Source organism: Zeus faber, assembly GCF_960531495.2.
Source record: "Zeus faber genome assembly, chromosome: 1".
Taxonomy (NCBI): domain Eukaryota; kingdom Metazoa; phylum Chordata; class Actinopteri; order Zeiformes; family Zeidae; genus Zeus; species Zeus faber.
The window spans coordinates 17037039-17058158 of NC_137193.1; the positions used below are offsets into that span (position 1 = coordinate 17037039).

Sequence of the window (21120 nt, forward strand, 5' to 3'; positions counted from 1 at the left end):
ACCCATCCTGGCTTGTCCTTCCTCCGGGAGGCAGCCAGGAGCGGTGGGCAGCATACAGCGATGCGCCTGGTTACACATGTCGATCGCTGTTTAGAAGACGATGTTCTGCAACTTTTTGGTGGGGGTCCTTACTGATGTTTCAAGGAGGAAACCCCTTGTGAGCACAGGGAGAACATGCAGACTCCCCACAGAGAGGCCCCTCATCGGTAGATAACCCTTTTAGCCTTAGCCTAGCCGTAACCTTGAGTGTCTCTTTAGTGCGCTATGGAGGTTTCCCCCAGTGATGTGGAATCAAAATATCCCTTCATGGATCCTGACTGTTTGGGCTCATTGTGCAGGCACTCTAAACACATGTCTTTTATAAATGAGAAAAAAAATATGAAAATTGTCTATATTTGTGTGTATGTTTGCGTGTCTACAAAGCATTAACATATGTAAGCAGTATATTTTACAGTACATTTGCATGCCCGATGAATACACAGTACTGTGAACTGGCTAAACACAACATTTTACAAACAACTGCTTGTGTGAATTTCCGAATCAAACATTTTGGTGGCAGTAAAGTTATAGAACCTGAATAAAGAAAGATATTGTTCTCAAACTGATTCATGTTATTAATATCTTAAATAATTAACTGTCACCACTACGCCACAAGCTAGTCAGCTTCCTCTTTTGCATTTGCATTGCACCACGATTGGTCCGTTTTTGTGACATCTGAAAATGCTTCTTCACGCCCAATGTATTTTGTTTGGTTTTTTTTACCCCGGAAACCGTTATTGCTCACTTTTCTGTTCATTCATTAGTAACTTCTTCCAAGAGACAGTTACAATAAAAAAAATGTACAGAATCAGTATCTCGGTTATACACACACACACACACGCACACACACACACACACACACACACACACACACACACACACACACACACACACACACACACACACACACACACACACACACACACAAACTCATAGAGCTTGCGGGACATGACGGGTGTTTTCTCAATTATACTTTTTAATCTGATTCGATTTTATTTAATAGATTTTAGTCTGTGTTCCTATTCTCGAAACAACAAGTAAATTGTCAGGATGAATTAGGCATTGTTATTTTGCAATTTCTTTTCAGGCCAGACGTAACAACATATTATTTACATGTAGCAACCGCCCTAAGTTGTCTTGCGGCCAGATGTGGCCCCCGGGCCGGTAGTTTGGGATTTTGAGAACGAACGTATATCACAAATAATGAGACGCGCCATGTAGGCGTGAACGTGTCCCATTTTGACTTCGAAATACGACGTCAACTTTATTCTCCAAGTACCGCTCCAAGTCCCTTCCATCCCCTCATTTCGATTCTATTCCCAAAAGAAAGCAGCAGAGCACTTTCTTCCACGTCGCACATCTCCACACAAGGCGACGGGGCTCTCACGCCGGCCAGCGCGGCGCGAAACCAGCGGACCTGGCAACCCTGCGCCGCACGGGCACGGCGGCGCGTGCAGACGGCTCAGCGCGTGGAGTTGTCGGACCGGCTGGCGCGCGCGCTACCCGGAACACACACACACACGCACACACACGAACACGCACACACACACACACACACACACACACACACACACACACACACACACACACGCACGAACACGCACACACACACACACACACACACACACACACACACACACACACACGCACGAACACGCACACACACACACACACACACACACACACACACACACACACACACACAGAGCTTGCGCTCCAGGAGGAGGGACATGACGGGAGTTTGCTCAATTAAACGAACCCTATTTTGCGCAGCTCCACTCAGCCGCTTGTGAGAGAATCCTCATTTGGTTCTTTTTTCTTTGTTTTACGCTCGGGGGGGGGGGGGGTTATTTTATTTTTATTTTTTTTTGGTCCCCTCCTTTAATTTTTAACCGAGATGTCCGCGTCGGCGATATTTATCCTGGACCTGAAAGGAAAGGTGAGTCGGCTTGTCGCTTGTCGGGGTGAGGGGGTGGGGGGGGGCTGAAGTTTTGCGGGGTGTGATGACGTCACGCCGCCCCGCACACCTCGGCGGGTGACCTCGCGGACGCGTCCGGCGCAAGCTTTCGATTCGGGCTTTGCGACGCTGTTCCGCGACCAGGCGAGCGGAAGGCGCCGACTCGCCGAGCCGGTTGGGTTGCGGCGGCGGCGGGTTACGCGGGGACCGCCCCGCGAACGCCCCGTCCCTGCCGAGCAATGCCCAGCGGTGGGTCACCCCCGGGGGGGTGGGGGGGGGGGGGAGCAATAAAGGAAGTCGCTGCGTTTTGAAATGCCACGTGTAGCATTTCATGCGACTGTTGTCGGGGCGAACAACTTGCGGTAGTACACGTCCACCTGTTGCAGCTTTTGGCGTTGTTGAGAGTATAACGATTTTACGAGAACGTCACGATGCTCTTTCAAAACAACAACGATCACGTTCAACTGCGAGAGCTCCGGGGGGTGGGGGGGGTGTAGTCTGTGCCTGGGTGCAGCAGGTCTGATCGAAAAGATCGCTCCCCTCCACTCCCTGTAATCCCCCCTCCGCTGCCCCGGGGCAAGGCGGGATATCCACCCCAAGGCCTCTCTCCGGTGGGGCCATCCAAGCTCGCACGCTGAAGGGGAGCGTATTATCACTAGTGATCGACCTCTTTTTTTTTTTTTCTAACATCGAGTGCCGTCCGTTTCATACACATCGCACCACGGACCCCCATTTCATTTTTTTTTTTTTTTTTTAGATTCAGTCTCTGAGAATATATATTTTTTATTGTTAAAATACGATTAGGTCAAAACCTGTCTGTAGTGCGGCGGGGGAGACAACGGCGAAAGTGTGCTCCAAACAGTCACTGTACATTCTCCAATGGCGCCAACATCGGATGAAGTTAAACTGTTCTAGGGATACAGACAGACACCCCCACCTCCCCAGAATTCCCAATGTACCGACGTCGATCTGAAGAGATGTGTAGAGCCGTCCTTGACCCCTCTCTATTCCATCCCCCCCCGTCTCCCACCCACAGGCTGCAGATGCTCCATAGCGAGTTATCTTCACCCCAGTGGGACCTCATTAGTGGCCTTTGTATGTTTCGGGTTATGCCCGTTATGGCGTGGTGATGAAGTCAGTCATTTCGAAGTGATAACGGGACAAACCGGGGAAAAGAAAAGAAAAAATGTGCGTTTTTTTTCTTTTATTTTATTTTTTTCACCCTCCACGGATTTGAATGAAGACATTCGGACTGAATGGATGTGCTGTTATGAACCTGTTGCTCGTCAGTAAATGTGCCTCTGTAAGCCCACATAATGCTAAATGGCTGCGATTGATAGACCGGTTCACTGACATCATTTTGCGTCCTTCAGTGGGGCATTGTTCATCCCACAGTTACTACACAAATGTAACCCCCTCAGGGATTTTCTTTGTAGGGCTGATTTGTGATAAACATACATTTTTCTAACTTTTTCTTCGTGTTTTTTTTTTGTTTTTTTTCCTTCTGAAATTCACCTTTTAGATGTCATACAACAAGCTTGTTTCCTATCAGTCCACAGATAGTATAAACACATTCCCGATTGGCCTGTGTTTCCCTATCCTGTTTAAAAAACATGTCCTAAAGCCTTTCTGTGTTCCAGAACAAAGACATCTCATCGAGTGGAACAGTAATGGGAACTAGAAAGAGGTTTTTTTTTGTTGTTTTTTTTCTGTCCAGCACAAGCAGTGCAATAACAGAGCTGCTTTCTCTGGATCCATTCAGCTGTGGTGGGCAGCCACAGTACCAAGTTTTTCGACAAGTGAAAATGTAAAAAAATAAAAATTTGCTCTTACAGCGGTAATCGCTGGATTGCTTCTTTAAATAGCACAGACGCATAAACTTTGATTGCGAACTCATTTTCCTAGGGCTACAGACCAAAGAGAGTACCTACATTGTCGTCAATGTCATTGATTACCGCTCGGCTTCAGGGTATTCAAGCCACCATTAAAATGTCAGCTAGAAAAGTGTCAAAAGAAGTAACCACGAACACAGTAGCCCATTGTGAGAGCCCCCTGGAGAAGGGAGATCGTATGGTTCACTCTAGGTGCCATCTGGAGTGATTTTCTATTTTACTTTTTTTTACTGTGGGAGGATCTTCACCGTTAAATCTCTCAAAGCGTTGGTCGTTTAACAGTTCTCAGCAGCTGCCAAAAAGCTTACACATATGAATTCTGTGTCCTTTCCTTCACCTCCAGACATCAGCTGTGGAGTTGGCGCACTCAATCCGACTCTCGGCACCCCCGGTATCTGAGCAATAGAGACAGAACTCATACTCAGTACATACACCACACAATAGGCCTAGGTTTTGCAGGACGGGCGGGGTGCAAGCTATGTGGGCGGGGATGTGGCGGGCGGCTGCGATCACGCCCGTCACGCTCCTGCCTTGAATTATGTCACAACTGTCTGTTTTAATACCATTCTCACTAGCATAGAACACATACACACCCACACAAATCTCACTTCAAACAACACACCACCAGACCACAGTTTGCAGGGCATGATGGATGCGATTGATTCAGGTTCGATATGCTTGGATGGCTCGCACCCACCACATCCCGCAACTTTAACTGCATACACAAACAACACACATTGAGCACTGAGTTTTCAGGGGTGGCGTGGACACCGTGGTTAGTGTGGTTGGCCGGGGGGGAGCGGGTGGGTCCCCTACCGCCTGTGTTTGGGTCCTGGCGGCTTGCCCCTGGTGCTGGGTGGTTTCCAGCCTGCTGCGACCTGGCGGGGCTGCAGAGAGTGCATCTAGGTTCTTTCCAGGGCCCCTATGTGGCTGCTTCCGGTCGTGGATGTAGGTTGCGGTGGAGGCAGCGGTCGGCCTTACTACCTCTAAGCAGCTTCTCTGCGGCGGGTGCCCCTGGTGCTGGGGGTGGTGGAGGGGCTGCATATCTGTCTGTGGGCCGCATATCTATGTTGGGTTGCCCTGTGCCATGCACACTCTGCTATGTGGGTTGCTATCTCGGCAGTTGCGATATGGCCGTCCTTGTCTTTTTGGGCATGGGGCCCCCTTCGGCTCGCCTGCAAGGCAGGCGGTCCTGGCGGGCTGTCGGCCTGTGGGCCACGGGGCCCACCTCCGGGCCGTGGTCAATGCCTGGCGCCCACGACCCAGGTTCTGCACTTGTAGGTGGGTCTCATGCCTGCACAAGGGGACACACTACCAGAATCAGCCTCGAACACGCCCCCGAACACCCTCCTGATTACATCCTTCTCCCTTTCTCTCCGCCCGCCCTCCGCCCCTTGTTCTGTGAGCCAATAGGGTTTGAGCATGGCTTCCGGGTTTTGTTGTACAGTATTTAGTCCGTAAGCTTTCACTGATTTCACCTTATCAGTCAACCAAAATATGGTTCTGAACAAATTTGAGGTGAGAAATAAGCAATGCAGTTGGTGAATCTTCACTCGTATTAGATCTACAAGGCCTCATTGAAAAGTTCGTTCCGACTTTCACTGCGGTGTTTAGAGCAGCGTGGAGATTGGAACACTGTGGGGTACGATGGGGCGTGGGGCCTTTTTTGTTTCATTCAATTACAGAAACGTCGGAAAATAAAATGAATACATCTAAGGTTCAGAGTTTCCGTTAGAAAAAATTGGCTCCTGTCCACGTGTCCTGGAAGATGTCAATGTCCCGGACAAATAGGAGAGATTCCGGTCGAATATTATCTGTGTTTATTGAGTTTAAAAACAATTGATAGGCAAGCTATATAAAGAATGACATCATGAAGGCATGGCGATTTATAATATCTTTTTTATTGAATATTCAAAATAAAATAAGGCATATATTGTGTGTATGTTTTCTAAGCTAGTAAGAGTGGTTTTTAAACAGACAGTTGTGATGTAAGGATGTAGTGTACTGTATGTCCCTGTCTAAGATACATCCATACTTTCTGCATCTCCGAGTTTTGGTCTCTGTTCAGTGTGTGTGAGTCTGCTGTGTTTACAAGCCAAACCGCTGGGCTTATTTCTGTGTCAACAAACGTGATTCGTTTGGGGTGTAAGGTCAGCTTGAAATTGTCCAAACTTATTGGCTTTCTGTTCCAATTTGCCAAACGCGGAAATGAGCAGCTGTTGAATTGTTTGTTTTTAATCTAAATGATCTGAGTCTATTTTATTTCGACATCGAGGGGAAAAAATATGTCGATAATTATGTTTTTTGTTTTATCAACTGGAACAAATTTAAATTGTGCTTTGAGGTAATTATTTTCACCAGACATTATGACCGAAGAGATTTAAATATGTCGGACTGCAACAGATTTTCCCGGTCAAAAACCGGCAATTACCGGATAACGGAAACTCTTGCTACAGTTTTGTTTGGAGAAACACAGAGCGCATCGTGAGCCTTGGACACACACATTTTGACTACACGCATCCTCCTCATATTGTTCATAAATGTAATTTATTTGGAAAATTATGAAGGAAGGTAAAATTTAAAGAGCTACAGAGTAGCTAACATGTTTGATGTCTTCTAACCCACATTGTAAAATGTATTGTCTGAATCAACTATGACCACAGACATGGAATTTCTTTCATATTCTTCCTTATGGAATTTATTACATTTCCTTAATTTCTTACTTGTATGGAAAATGAAAAACGTAAACCTAACCAGTGCGCACGCATCGGGCCCAGTTCTTGGGTGGAGGGGAGCAGGGTTTGGAGGCCGGCTTGGGGTGGTGCTGGAGTGGCTCGGAGCCCAGTGGGGAGCGTGGGGGTTCTCCGCTTGTGGCGCGAGGTCCCCACGGAGTGGTCCCCACGCTCCAAAGGTTTCATGGCCTGCGGGAAAAATGTCAATAACTTCTGATTGTGAATTTGTGTGCTCATTGGAATTTTGCACGATCGCCCAAGCCTAGGGTGAATAACTGCAAACTTGCATCACGTCTGTGCCGTTGCGGTCTTAGACCTCATTCTCATTCTGCAGTGACCTTTGACCTTTACGCACTGCGGTTTCGCTCGCCTGAAGCGACACGGCGGCCCATTGATATCCCTTCCTCTCCATGAGATTACTTTGCTTCCCTGGTATTTCCCTTCTTTTATTTTTTGTTTCCTCCAGCTTTTGTTGTCTCTGCCCCTGTGTGACCCCCGCGTAATTGAGGCTCCCTGATTCAGGAAGGTTGCCGGTATTGTGTGTGTGCATGCGCGCGAGTGGGATCCCTCAAGTGGAGGAGCTTTGATCTTTTTTTTTTATTTTATCAAAAAAAAAAAAAAAAATGTCCACTTCTATCTGTGTGTGAGGGCCCCATTGACATGTTTCTGAAGCATCTTTGTGTGTGTGTGTGTGTGTGTGTGTGTGTGTGTGTGTGTGTGTGTGTGTGTGTGTGTGTGTGTGTGTGTGTGTGCGTGCGTTGAACTCAAGCGTAGCAGTGGTATTTCTCTGGAATGAATGAAAACATTCTGAGAAAAATTCTAAAACTTTGACTATTAACAATAGTCAAAGTTTTGGTTAGGAGCAAATAGTTTTCATCACATCATGCTAAACTAAGTATCGTCTAATACCAAGTACTAATCCAATTCTTTGCTGTGACTGTAGACTTCCATTAGAATTTACTTATAATATATTTTTTTCTCCATTTATGACATGACAGTGACGATGCTATAGTGTTTCAGCAAATCGAGTTGTTCTTCTTGAATGTGAGATGTGTTTGATACGGCTCTTTGCAGAGCGGTCCCCACACAAAACATTTCATGGTCCCACATGCAGGAAAAAAGTCAATGACTTCTGATTTAGATTTTTGGAATTGAAATCGGATTTGAAAAGATGGAATGATACGTGGATGTTCCTGTCTATTTATGCTGCAATGTCCGCAGTGGAAATGAGGTATCAGAGAATTGGAGCGGAGTTTTTTCTAATTTCTCCTCCAGACAGCGGTGTGCGTCTGCACCGTGCGCGCACTGTATTTATTGTAGTTTGTTTATTACTTGTATGAAACAACATTTTTTTTAAACACAACCGAGTTAGGGGACTGTCCCGTTTCGTTCTGTGCCACGTCACGCACGTCTGGAATTTTGCACGATCGCCCAAGCCTAGCTCTTTGTTATGTTTACTATTTCGGCCTATTGTTAGACTCTTATTGAATACCAATGTTGGTATCGGTGCTTCCCTCGGTGTCTGGTTTTCATTTGAAATGTGTGGCGCAAATAATCGTAAGGAGGTTAGGAATGTGTGTGTGCTCTTTTTCTACAGTTGTGTGCAGCATGTTTTTCAATATTTATGGAAGACAAGGGAAGGTAAGGTAACTGTTTTTCCATGAGTTTACTGATATTTTGTCTCTGACGAAGCAGGGTCTGGCCCAAAATTTCAATCAGTTTTTAGTACCCACACCTAGAAACGAAGTTGATTTTTTTTTTGTTTTTATCCCCCCTCACAAACACTTAAACTTTTCCATTGGGGCTTTAAGTTGTTTGTTTCTGTCTAATATGTGAAAAGATCACACGTTTTTTTTTTTTCACAATAATTTTCCATTTCCTGACCAATTCATTTTCTACGAGATTTGATCAACAAACCCTAACCACTCTGACATTCAAACTTTTTGCATTAATCAAACGCTACAAAATGCAGTGGGTGTTTTCTCGACTTCACCTCCAACACGAGATAGTGAAGGACTTTGCTAAGCGTTCATTCCGCCTCTACATTTTTTTGTGTCAACTTTAGGTGCTGATCTGCCGTAACTACATGGGGAACATGGACATGAACGAGATCGACCGCTTCATGCCGCTCCTCATGAAGAGGGAGGAGGACGCAGAGATCACACCTCTGCTCACCCACGGCTCCTCACACTTCCTGTGGATCAAGCACAGCAACCTCTACAGTATCCAAAACAATGATTTGCTGCCGATAAAATATGATTTGTTGCCGGGTTGAGCAGCCGTTTCTTATCAGTAGGAGTCGAGATATGTTGACGCGAGGGATGCAACAGTTCACAGAATGTTGTCGAACCGTTCGGTACGTCCCCCACGGTTCAATACGCACATGTGTACTGCGGGTATTATGATATCATGGTAGAAATCCACCGGACGCGTTGGTGCCTGTCCACAGTTCAGCTGAGCTGCACGACATTTCTTTACTTTTGCGTGAGAGGACCATTATTTATTTTTCACTTGTGTGCGGCTAGGGGGGTCCTTTTCCATAGAAACACGAGATAAAACTACATAGAAATGTTTTTGTAAAGAGTGCAATCAATTGAAATGGGTTTTATATGAGCCTACATTGTGCCAGAGACCGAGGTCCACTGTCTGATTTGCTTGCTGATCCAGACCTGTTTTAAATACAAAGAACAAACATACATGTGATACATAGAAGTAATCCAATACAGTACGAACATCTCACAAATGTCCCACCGACCAATTCCGGCAATTCCAGCTGTAGCTCACATTTCAATTATATTGTGACGCTTGGCAGGGTCGACCAGACAGACACAATGAAGGAGACACAGTTGGAACCTCCGTGGATAGCCAAAGCTGCTTTTATTGCCTGCCACGAGGCATACAGCTACCCCTGGGTTGAGGTGTCCGGTCGGAAAAAACCCCCTGGGTTGGCCGTGTCCCTTTTTATTACAAACTTCTCCTCAGACACTCACTTCCACTCACACCAGGCGCCCGCCTCACTTCCCTGTCTCCCCTTCCTCCAACTCTGACTCTCTGCCAGGAACCTGCCCCTGAGACACCTGGGCCAATTACGAATTATCCTGGACAACTCCCCTCCAGTCAGATCAACTTATGCTAATTATAACAACCCACCAATCGGGGATGGGCATGATTAGTCGTCCAATCAATTAGTCGTCTCGGGCAGCGCCGTCGACGTCCTAGAAACTCTTCATGATTAATAAGTGCAGAACACGCATCACGAGAAACTCCGCCCGTACTCTAATGAGTGTAGCACACAGAAGAACATGCCTGTATGAGAGAATGATAGTGGCGAGAAGGGGCGAAGTGTGGCGTTATTTTACCCAATTTGAGGAAAAAGGACAGTGCTCATTGTGTGGGATGGAGCTGTCTTACCACGGTTCTGTGATGCAGAGTCCGTTGCAATTTTCACCACTTTCATTTTGTCATCTCTGGTAAGACTTGTTTTTGTTTGGTCACTTGCACTTGGCCTATTTGGAAAAATAAAAGAAGAATTTTAAATACCACCTTATATCATTTATGTACGGTAAACAGTTTTTATGTGCGGTTAATGGTCTATGGGGGTGGGGTGATAATGTCACGTTTAGTCGACTAATCGACTAAAATTCTTGTGAGTCGTCAACCACAAAAAATAAATTGAGATGCCCCTCCCTACCCCCCCCCCCCCCCCCACGGTCATACACACACAGCCTAACACTATTAAAAGTTATTTATGGCCGACTAATATAAAAACATTTTTTATACCTTTTAACTTGTGATACATACCGAACCGTGGGCCCACTGTGCCGTTGTATACCTAGTTGATCCGGTTTCCATGTTGAAGCCTTGTGCGCAACAATATATACATTACAGTTTTCATCAATACTAATAGCTGCCTTGTGGTTTTTGTGCTCAATAGTTTAGGGATATAATGACATTTCGAGTAAATGGGAATCTGTTGGTTTTGTAGTTTCAAAGTTAAAATCTACACGTGCCACAAGTGTCATATTAGTAAAAGCTTTGCTTCAAGAGGGAATCTCTTCAGGTTTTTACTGTTATTCTTAATAAAAAAACATTAATGCATTTATGTAGCTATCTTCGCACTAATGAGAACGAGTTCAGTATTAAGGAGCTCTAGCAGACCTCCGTCTCGGCCCTTGAGTCTTTTGTCTTTTTAACCTAGCTTCCTGTCTGGGTCCTGCGTCCTGTTTGGAGGTTGCAGACAAACTCCGTGTCCCTTCGCAGCCTATCCTGCGTTTACAGCAAGCTGAAAAATTGGAACAGGATCTTTATGCGTAACACACTGTGTATCCTATTTTCCCTCAAAAGGAGAGTCAGACTGCCTCAAACACATTAGTAATTCAGCACAACGGTGCAGTTATGAGTGAGCGTTATTCCCCGACGCCGTGCATTAGATAACCAAGCTCTTTTGCGTCCCCATGGCCATGTTCTCCATGACACACGCGGGCACTGCCTTCTGGGAGGCCTTTCCAACAACCTTATCTCATCTCATTTGTTCCAGAGAACCTGTCGTTCACCATAGTCTTTTTTTTCACTTGGTCCGGGAGCAACGCGCATGTTCTTCAAGTCAGTTAATTTGCATGTAGTAGATCTATACAGGTAGTTCTCATTCTTAACAGTTCATTCCAGTGGTGGCGATGACCAAGAAGAACGCCAATGCAGCCTTGGTGTACTCATTCCTCTATAAAATAATACAGGTGTGTGCGTTACTGACATTATTCTGTCTCCTGAAATACAAGATAATAACAAAATTTACACAAATGTATATGACAGACAACTAGGACTGGGCAAGATATCAATATAATATTGATATTGTAACATGAGACTTGATAACTTCTAGTCAGGCTTTGTTTACAGTAATATTGTGATATAGTTTCATGTTGTCTTTGCCGCTGCATAACAGAAAAGTAATGCAATTTTTCTAAACTACATACATAGATTGTTCTAGGTCTAGTCAATTCCTGCTTGGTCATCATATCCACATTACTAATGATTGTTTACTGTGTGTGAAAATCTAGTTAAAGCATCAATAGTCCCTCCTAAAATATCTTCAAATGATTTAAATCGAGGTATGCATCAAAATGTATCATCATATTTGACTACGTCGGTATCGCCCAGGCCTATGACCAGCATACACAGTACATGTAAGTAACCTTTCTTATTCATCTTTCTGTTTCTTACCTCTGTGTCACTGGTGTCCGTGCGCAGGTGTTTAAGGAGTACTTCAAGGAGCTGGAGGAGGAGAGCATCCGTGACAACTTCGTGACCGTGTACGAGCTGATGGACGAGGTCATGGATTTTGGTTTCCCTCAGACCACCGACAGCAAGATCCTCCAAGAGTAAGAACAGGGTCACGTCACCCTCTGGTTTCCAGACAGCACCAGTGTCACTTAATGATTTTTTTCTTTTATTTTTCAAGCGGAAGTGACCTTAGACATCTGTTGAGCTTGTTAGTTACAGTAACGTGCTTGACGTCAGACGTCAGCCGCTCCCAAAGGAGGTTCGGTGTCTATGATCGCGCAACCACAAACGCCCCTCGGGCGTTAGGTGCGCCCAATCCCCCAGGTTTCTAATTAGTGTTGTCCCTTTCAATTGAAGCGCCTCTATTTCTGTATGAAGTATGAGATGTTTCTTCCCTCTTTTAATCTCCACCCCCCTTTGGTATTATGCTGACTGAAGGAGAATTTCTTTAGATGTTTTTGTTCTGTATATCAAGGGGTGGGTCAGGTGTGCATGTCAGTATGAATATGCGTTAATTTGTGTGTAAAGGGTGACATGGGGTGTTCGTTGTTTGTATTGTGGGGGTCTGAATAGGGCTGATAATCAGGAGGCTCCGATTGATACCATCTCACAATGCCAGCGTCAGCTGGACACACTTGAGACGCATTGACAGAAAAGAGACAGTGTGTGTGTGTGTGTGTGTCATTTTGGGGACACACACACACACACACACACACACACACACACACACACACGCATTTGTTCATCACTTTCTCTCATTTACAGTATAGGCACTTGGTGTGTGCCATGAGTACCACAGCAGAAAAGTTTCTGACACCAAACCCCCCCCCCGGTGTGCGTCTGGATGTGGGAGATGGAGGAAAAAGTTTGATTGAGAATGCAAACATAACTGTGTGTGTGTGTGTGTGTGTGTGTGTGTGTGTGTGTGTGTGTGTGTGTGTGTGTGTGCGCGCGTTTTCATTGCTATCCTAATGCTAAATATGTCATTGTCAGCCACATTCGCAGATCCTCATAATTAGCATATCTGAGGAGAATGGGGGCAACGTGTAACAAACAACATCAACCCCTGGCTCGCTTGTCACCGTATTCATCACTCAGCATGCTCATGCTCCTGGGCGTATCAGCATGCGTCCAGGACTGTTTAGGTGAGAGGAACTAGGACAGAACGCTGGAAAATGTTACCCTAAATCAATCAGTCAGTTTCAGATCTTCCATCTTGCGTATGTTTTGTTACTGTTGTTTGGTTGCTGACTGGTAACAATCCAGCACTTCGACTTTTCCACCGTCAAAAGAAAACGCCTTCGATTGTAAATCTAACATGAAGTTTGAGGGATTTTACAGGAGGCCTAGTGCCTGGGCTTCCAATATTTTAGGTGAACAGAACATAGCATTAAGTGCATTAATCCTGGTTCACAGTCCTTGTTTGTTGTCGCTTTCCCATCAATATGAACACACAAACACACACCCAAGAACTGGACAATCAGTCCATGAGCTCCAGTCTATATTTGGAAGGGGTTAGTTTTAGGATAAAGCAAATAGGTCACCTTCTTCTGGCAACATCACAAGTTACCAGGTATATAGCAAAGTATTTAGGAACTTGCAATCCGTTTTTAACTGGAATTAAAAAAAAAACTGGCCTTTTTAAAATAGAAAAATCCACAAGAGTGCTGGAAACCAAAACCTTTATACCAAAACCATGTAGTTTTGGTATAAAAGAAGTCCTCACTTAACGACCTACCTCTTTAACGACCGTTCAGACTTACAACCAGCTCTCTGACCAGTCTTTATTGTACGCTGCATAAAATACCGCGGCGTGCATGCTGCATGCGCCATGTCTCAGCGTCAAGCATCTCATCGTGCTCAGTCTCAGTCTTGTACCTGCAGTCTGTCAGTATTCACTACACTAGCGTTCGCAATCACCACGCCCCCTTACGGTGAAATAACACGGGTCCTCACTTATCAACCAATTAGCTCAACGACCTGGTCCTAGGAACGGAGCTCGGTTGTTAAGTGAGGAGATCCTGTATTGTTCTACCATGATACACCTATTTCTTCAATCTAAACGGTAGTATTGGAAGTGAAAGTCGCGAGACAGTGCTTCAATCAATGTTGACTGTAAAGTGACCTTAGGGAGATATTTTCTGTTTGTTTCCCTGGGAAAAACAATCTGAGGATGGCAGATCCATATGTAACATTGGATTAGCCTGTCGGTTACTCCGGGGAAAACCTAGAGGCCTGGGGATGAGAGTCAAGGAGAAGGATGGGTGAGTAAATGGTTGGGAGGAAGCGGAAGTAAAGACTCCAAGATAGAAAATAATGTAATGGCTGGGTTGTAAATCGCAGGGTAGAGCAAGGATAAGGAGGGCTGGGTGTGGTTGAAGTCGTGAGACGGGGAGAGGAAACTCTCGCTACAGGGGGTTGCCGCTTAAAAAAGCTCTGTGCTGGCCCATCTGTGTTCTCTCTCCCTGTCTAAGCTGAGTGTAGCGAGTGCAAGCCTGGTTGATCCTTAATCAGCCTCCGCTCTGTTAGAGGCTAACAAGCCATATTCAGACCACCTTAATTTTGCTGATACCATTTAACAAAAACACTATCGGTTATCCTCTAATTAACTTATGCCTCTTTTCCCACTGCACCAAAAACCTGCTTACACCCACTAACATCTGGCTTTTGCCTTCAGTGGGAAAGGTTGCACTCGACATTCATTACCGGAACAAAATGACTGAGCAATAATCACGGGTATATATCGGCTCCAGCACAGATCGGCAGTGATGGAAACACGACACCCGGGTAGACATGCAAATTTTCATCACGCTTCCAGACGTTGGCGTGTAAATGGACAGGAATATCCATGTATCATTAGATCATGACTTGATTGGACACAACAGAAAAAAAAAGAAAGGCATACTCCTCTCCTAGCAATGGAAAAGGCGTCAATGGCATGTTTTTAGAGTTTAAAAAACTTTAAAAAAAACCTGCATATACACAAAAAAATTTGGTGTTAAAACAGTATTACAAATGAGTTCTGGCAGTTGTTAGATACATTCTTGTTTTGTTTTATTTTTTAAATTGGCATCAAGGGAGGATCTGATTGCATTAACTGCAAACTGTGAGGAAGCCCTGATTACCCACATTCGGCTCGAGAGTTGTAAGCAAACATGGGGCAGGTGTTTAGCTATACACATGCTGGGTCACATGTTGTTTATCTTGTTTCACCTCCCATCCAATTCTCCTGATAAGTCATTATGTCTCCCTGGGCTACTTGGGTAATAGTACTTACAAACTGTTTTCCACCTTACACAACACTCAGCAGCCAACTGAAGCTTGGACAACAAAAATTTGTTCATTATTTGTCTTTCCAAAATGAAAGAACAGCTTAGGGCGGTCCATTTAAAATGTGATTGTTCCTCTTTAAGGATGATTGTACCACAATCCGTTTGGCATAAATGGTCTCTGAACAGCTTAATGACCAGGTAAACATCTAAAAACAAGGATAATAGAACTTTGTGGCAGTTTCGCCGACCACACGCCACCCAAGTGGCGTTTTCAGGGACCTTCGCCACAGCCGATGGGGTTGTAGACACACCAGTATATTGTAGAGAGAGGACTAGTTGGAATTAGCCCAGGAACCGATGGACATGTGTCCTCGCCTGAGTGTGTGTGGAGATGGGGGTTTTACCTGTTCATTAGATCAACCAACGAGCCACTCTGATCCTGGGCCCCAACTACCTAGACCCAGGACAGGTGTGGCTGCTCAAACCACCCCATCCCCACACCACAAACATATAATTAGTGGTCGACCGATTAATCGGGCCAATTATCTGCATTTTTAGATCATCTGCATCGGCCGATGTCTGTGCTCACAAAGCCACAGACCACAGAGGAACAGGGCACAAGCAATTGCTCGTGCCTCGGGTTGTATACTGACACCCGGTATTAAACGGGTCCTGGGGCTAAATTATTAAAGACCTTAGTATGGATAAGTATCGTATTTTAATTATCAATAATTAATGGTATTGGAAAAATCAAACAAGTTCGGCTATATAACCCGGTTCAAACTTGCAGTATGATTAAGATATTTGACCAACAAGCATTTTCGCTATTTTCAAAGAGACATCTCTCCTCTCTCTCCCGCGCCGTCATCTTAAGTGGAGATATTTGCGAGGGGGGTGGCACTGGCTCCCTCTACCCGGCTCTCACACGGGCACCGGGAGACCCTGCTCTGAGTGAGTGACAATGGCACAGCGAGTGCATATTGTGCCCCGATCGCCCCCTCTCCGTGCGTCATTCACAGAAAACAAAGCAGCGTTATTTCTACTCTTAATTTGTTTTAGTTTTTCTCTTAAAAAAAAAAAAAAAAAAAAGTAAATAACAGTACCGTCTAAATACTGGATTGATAAGCAGTATCGGTAAGAGTAGTAGTACCGTTAAAATCGTAATGATACCCTTCCCTACCCTCGTGCCCAGTTCCTCCAAATTATACAACTGTGACAATATGTTGCTCTTTTGGTGATGTAAAGACTGCTATAAATTACATTAAACGAAATTATTTTGTGTCTGTTATTATATATAAGAATTTATGAAAGTAATAACCTGGAGCCACAACTTATCACCAGACCAATCGCGCCACGCGAGACCACCTTCTCCAAATCCTCCATCTTCTTCCTTAATAAATATAAATTTGAATTTTTTTTTTGATTTAAGCAATTTAAGTGCAATATTCCAGAGATAGCGGCATCTACGGGCTCCATCACTCCAGTGCAAAACTCTGGAAGTCACAGCAGACATGCGCAGTAGAGTCAGATCCTTAAAAGGTTTTTTTACATAGTTATTTTTTTGGATTTCTTTCTTTCTTTCTTTTTTTTTTTATTTGTTGGGACTTAAATTTAAAATGATAAGTAGAGTGCAGATCTACTTAAGAAAACAGAGACAATGCAGACAATAACATTAGAGTTTAATAAATGTTAATCTATGTTTAGCAATTTTGTGTCTCCATTATTTTTCTATTAAATTGTTGTATTTTATCAGAGGCAAAAAAACCCTAAAAAACAACATGATATCGGCATTATATATATCGGCCATGGGCCATCCGGATCTCTAAATATCGCCATTGAAAAAACCTGTAACGTTCGATCACTACATATAATCAACATTTTCTAGCTGGACAGTGTCATTCATGCTTGTATGTCAGTATTTCCAAGTGCTACCTACAAAACAACTTGGGCAATCGAATAACTAGTAGCAGTAATTAGTAGCAATTACATCCTTTATTAACCTGCACCTAACTTGAATTTGTGCAAGAGCAACTCCTCTTGTAACCCCATCAAGTCCTCTGAAGATTGGGTTGGTGGTATAAAACAGTCAGTACACTAAGTACCATCTTTAACATTCTTTGGAAATTGTACAGATTTTTGTTGATGCTATTGAAATGTCCCCATTGCTGGTGTTCTTGCTTGCGATTGCTAAGAAACACTGTGTAACTAGCTCGAAACCAGTACGCCCCTCCTGGCCAGGATCCGACTGAGGGTTTTGTTCTTTTTTCCAGGGACTCTGGCGTTATTAAAACTGTCTCTGTTCGTTCCGGTTGCGTCGATCACGCCACACAAGGACGCGTGGATTGAGAAAACAGGCAGTGACGGAGTTCACGGAACAGAACACCTACAGAAACTGTTCCTGTAGGTGTAGGAGTGATTTAGGGGTCCGTCCAGTCTGTGAGTCAAGTCTGTTCGTCTTGCCTTCCCTTGCTCTCTCTCACGCTTTCTTTCATTCCACCATACATTCTTTCTGGAGGTGGTGGTTATGGCTAGTGGATGCTGGTGATTTATATGTTAATGTTGGCTTGTGCAGGCCCTTGAGACTGTACCGTGATTAAGGGCTACATAAATAAACTTGACTTGACTTTCTTGTTTGTTGATTATGAAAAGCAAACAGGGTGCCGCCTTCCCTCCCTGAAGAAAGCCACGCTGACAGGGTTTGAGAAGGAGGCCATGCTCTATATGCGCCAAAATCCTGCGCTTATGATCTCTGAAGTAATTTTGTTTGACTCAGTCTTGGTTTCACACTTTTTCCCCGAAAGGCTGCTCACTGTCTCTGTACATACTTCCTGATTTAAGCAGTAAATCAAACCAATGGCGGACTTACTTTGGGAGGATCTTAATGGAAAAAGCTATAGGTGCTGGCTAACAGGTGTGACAAGCTGATCTTAGCAATGTGGAGTTTTCTGATCGGCGTGTGAGTTGCACCTGATAGGCTGTAGTGGCGATAGTGGCGATAGTGGCGATAGTGGCGATAGTGGCGATAGTGGCGCCGCCCCTAGCGGTCGCCTGCGCCGGCGCTCCGGTTGACTCTTGCATACTGTTGTATACTGTGCTGTATTATCCCAAACACTACCCCACTTTATTCACATGCCACTTTAATGCACATATCTGTATATAGATAATTGTCTCAGTCTCTCTGTGTATATTCCATATACATAAGCATATTCCCTCTATCTATTCCATTTTATTTCATTTTATTTTTACTGTATTTTATTTTATTCTATATATTTTTATTTTATTCTATAAGTATTCGACTTACTGTATTACGTTTTAGGAGTCAGTTAGTTGGGCTATTAGAAATTTTTCCTAGGACATATTGTGTGTTATCACCGGGTGCGTTGCATTACATTTCACTGCATATATGTATGAAAGTAAGTATATGTAAGTGACGAATAAAAAATCTTGAATCTTGAATCTTGAATCTTGTTGGGGAGTGGTTTTTAGTGAGGATTTTTGTCTTTGGCCCAGATCCAGTATATGATTGCGGTGTGGGGATGGTCTGGTTAAGCAGCCACACCTGACCTGGATCTAGGTTATTGGGTCAGAGTGGCTGCATACCCGTTGCTCATTGGTTGGTTGGTTTGTGTGAATTATTATATGCATTTCAATATATTTTTTATTAGTATGTGTTTGTTTTGTATTGACTAAACGACTCTTAAAGAAGCCATGAGATGCAGTGTTCTGAAATAGACAAAGTATTTGTGCTGCTAAATTAGATTAGATTGAAGTTAAGTATTGTCAAGTAAAAATGTTATCCATCCCTTTGCAAATTATTTTAAAGAACAACTTAGAACAACTGAACAGACTTTGAGAACGTTTGTACAGCAAGTCAAGGAAAGGATTGTGGCAAACTATATTTCTTTTGGTATAACACTTACCTGTCCCAATGCCAACTCCACTTTGGTTTTGAAGTCCTAAACGCCCTCCACCTTTTCAAACGTTGCACCTGTATTCACTCACTTACTCCCTATCTTCCACAGGTACATCACCCAGCAGGGCCACAAATTAGAAGTGGGGGCCCCTCGACCCCCTGCCACCGTAACAAATGCCGTATCGTGGCGCTCAGAGGGCATCAAGTACAGGAAGAATGAAGTCTTCATGGATGTCATTGAGTCCGTCAACCTATTGGTGAGGAATTCAATACAGTTTTTTATTATGTGAGACACTGCAGTTATGGGACTTTTTTTGGTTCATATAAGTCTTGATCGTGCTCTACATTCATCTTTGCGTGACTTGACTACTTGACATCCGTCGGTGGTGTGAGAGCCATGCAGTCTAGCAGTGTGTGACGGTTTCTGTGATCTTCCTGTGACGGTGTCGGTGGTCTGCACCAGAAAGAGTTTTGTGATGGGGACTCTGACACTTAACATATGCCGGTGGGGATCACAGCCGCCTCACCGCAAACACTGCACGACATGGTTTGCACACATCAGCAGATTGAAAAACTGGTGATGCAGGTTTTTTTTTTTTTGCTTGTTTGTTTTTCCTGAGGAACTAATGATGCAGGACACCATTTAACAAAGCAAGATGGATGCGAAGGTGGAGGAGCATTTACTTATGGGGCCGGGGGCGCAAGTCCTGTTAAAATAGTGCAGAAATTTCATTTTGGAAGTACCAGTGAAGCATGAAGTATCAGTGGCATGGTTTTCTGTAATAGATAATGTATGCATCAGTATCATAATTTCTTTGTTCTTCTTCTCAAGGTAAATGTGGATTTTATTATCAAAATGTGTATCAACGGGGTTCTTATTCTGCTTTCAAGTTTGAGCCCTTTAGGCTTTTCCTGTTTAAACATCAAAAGAAACAGTAAAAATATATTACACAGTTACTTCCTGTAGAAAATAGGAATGCAAATTCAAGGGCGCAAAGAAAGAAGCTATCGAACTTGGAGAGAAGGATTCCATGTTTCCGAGCGTTTGAACATCTCTAAGAACGACTTGTTTTAAGAGATATTTTAGAGGGGCTTGTTTTGAGGAAGACAAAATCTATAATGAAATGACATTTCCTCTCTTCTATAACCAATAGAAGGAAAAGTGTTACGCTAGTCACTCGGCAAAATGACCTGCACACTCATTGCACAGCTCAACAGAACATTTTCCATCTTCCAAGCACCCTAACGTCACCCATATGTGGATTTACAGCTCGTAGGGTTTCTTTCTGACCCCTGAAATGAGCATACGCTTGTTTCTCCGTCATGTTTCATTATTCATCGACGAGAGATGAGATTGGGCGACTTCATAAAGAAAACAGTGCCGTGCTCTCGACAACGCACTCATTTATAATTAAAAAAAAACACACGCATATCAGTGCCATCAATAAAACGTGATATTCTCTTTGAATTGGACGCTTTCATCCTCACCAAAGTAAAATAGTTTTGTATAAATAAATCCTGTAGTCTTCCTGTTGTAAAGATGGTGTCTGTAAGATAGTGAGTTTTCGAGTGTAATTGGATATTTAAGTTGTTTTTAATCAATTTTAATATGCTCAAAACGTTTTCCTCCTCCACAACGGCAAGTATTTGGTTCAAACCTTCTTTGGCATGTCTCAAGGACAACTCCTCACTAATTAATTTCCAACATCTTTTTCCAAATATATGCTCTCTGATTTCCTTTTCTTACATCAGCCTTTTCGTTAAAAAAAAAAAAACTTTTGTTGGAACGTTCCACTTTATTGTGTAGACTACACAGTGAAAGAACAAGTATGTCTTTGCCTTTGTACACTGTCACCTGAGCAGGCCAAAGTTAATGATTACACTCAGGTCTCAGATACTCAGATCAATAAAATGTTGACTGGTTTCGAGTGTGGAAGTTCCTGCCCTCAATATGTCGCACACTCTTTGAGTTCACCGACAGTGATTTTTTTTCCTTCCTACAAGACAAAGTCATTGCTCCTGAATGAAATTGAAATCT

The 21120-nt window shown here is 43.9% G+C and overlaps 1 protein-coding gene across 1 annotated transcript in view; it reads left to right on the forward strand.

Annotated features, from left to right (window-relative positions):
* Window positions 1-1936: 1936 nt before the first annotated feature.
* ap1m3 (adaptor related protein complex 1 subunit mu 3) overlaps window positions 1937-21120 on the forward strand; it is a gene marked incomplete at its 5' end in the record, with an annotated part of 36736 nt that continues 17552 nt past the window's right edge. The window contains 5 exons of the mRNA XM_080013810.1: window positions 1937-1978; window positions 8686-8842; window positions 11286-11353; window positions 11865-11995; window positions 19192-19339. Coding sequence (XP_079869936.1) covers window positions 1937-1978; window positions 8686-8842; window positions 11286-11353; window positions 11865-11995; window positions 19192-19339 — 546 coding nt within the window. The remainder of the gene's footprint in view (window positions 1979-8685; window positions 8843-11285; window positions 11354-11864; window positions 11996-19191; window positions 19340-21120) is intronic.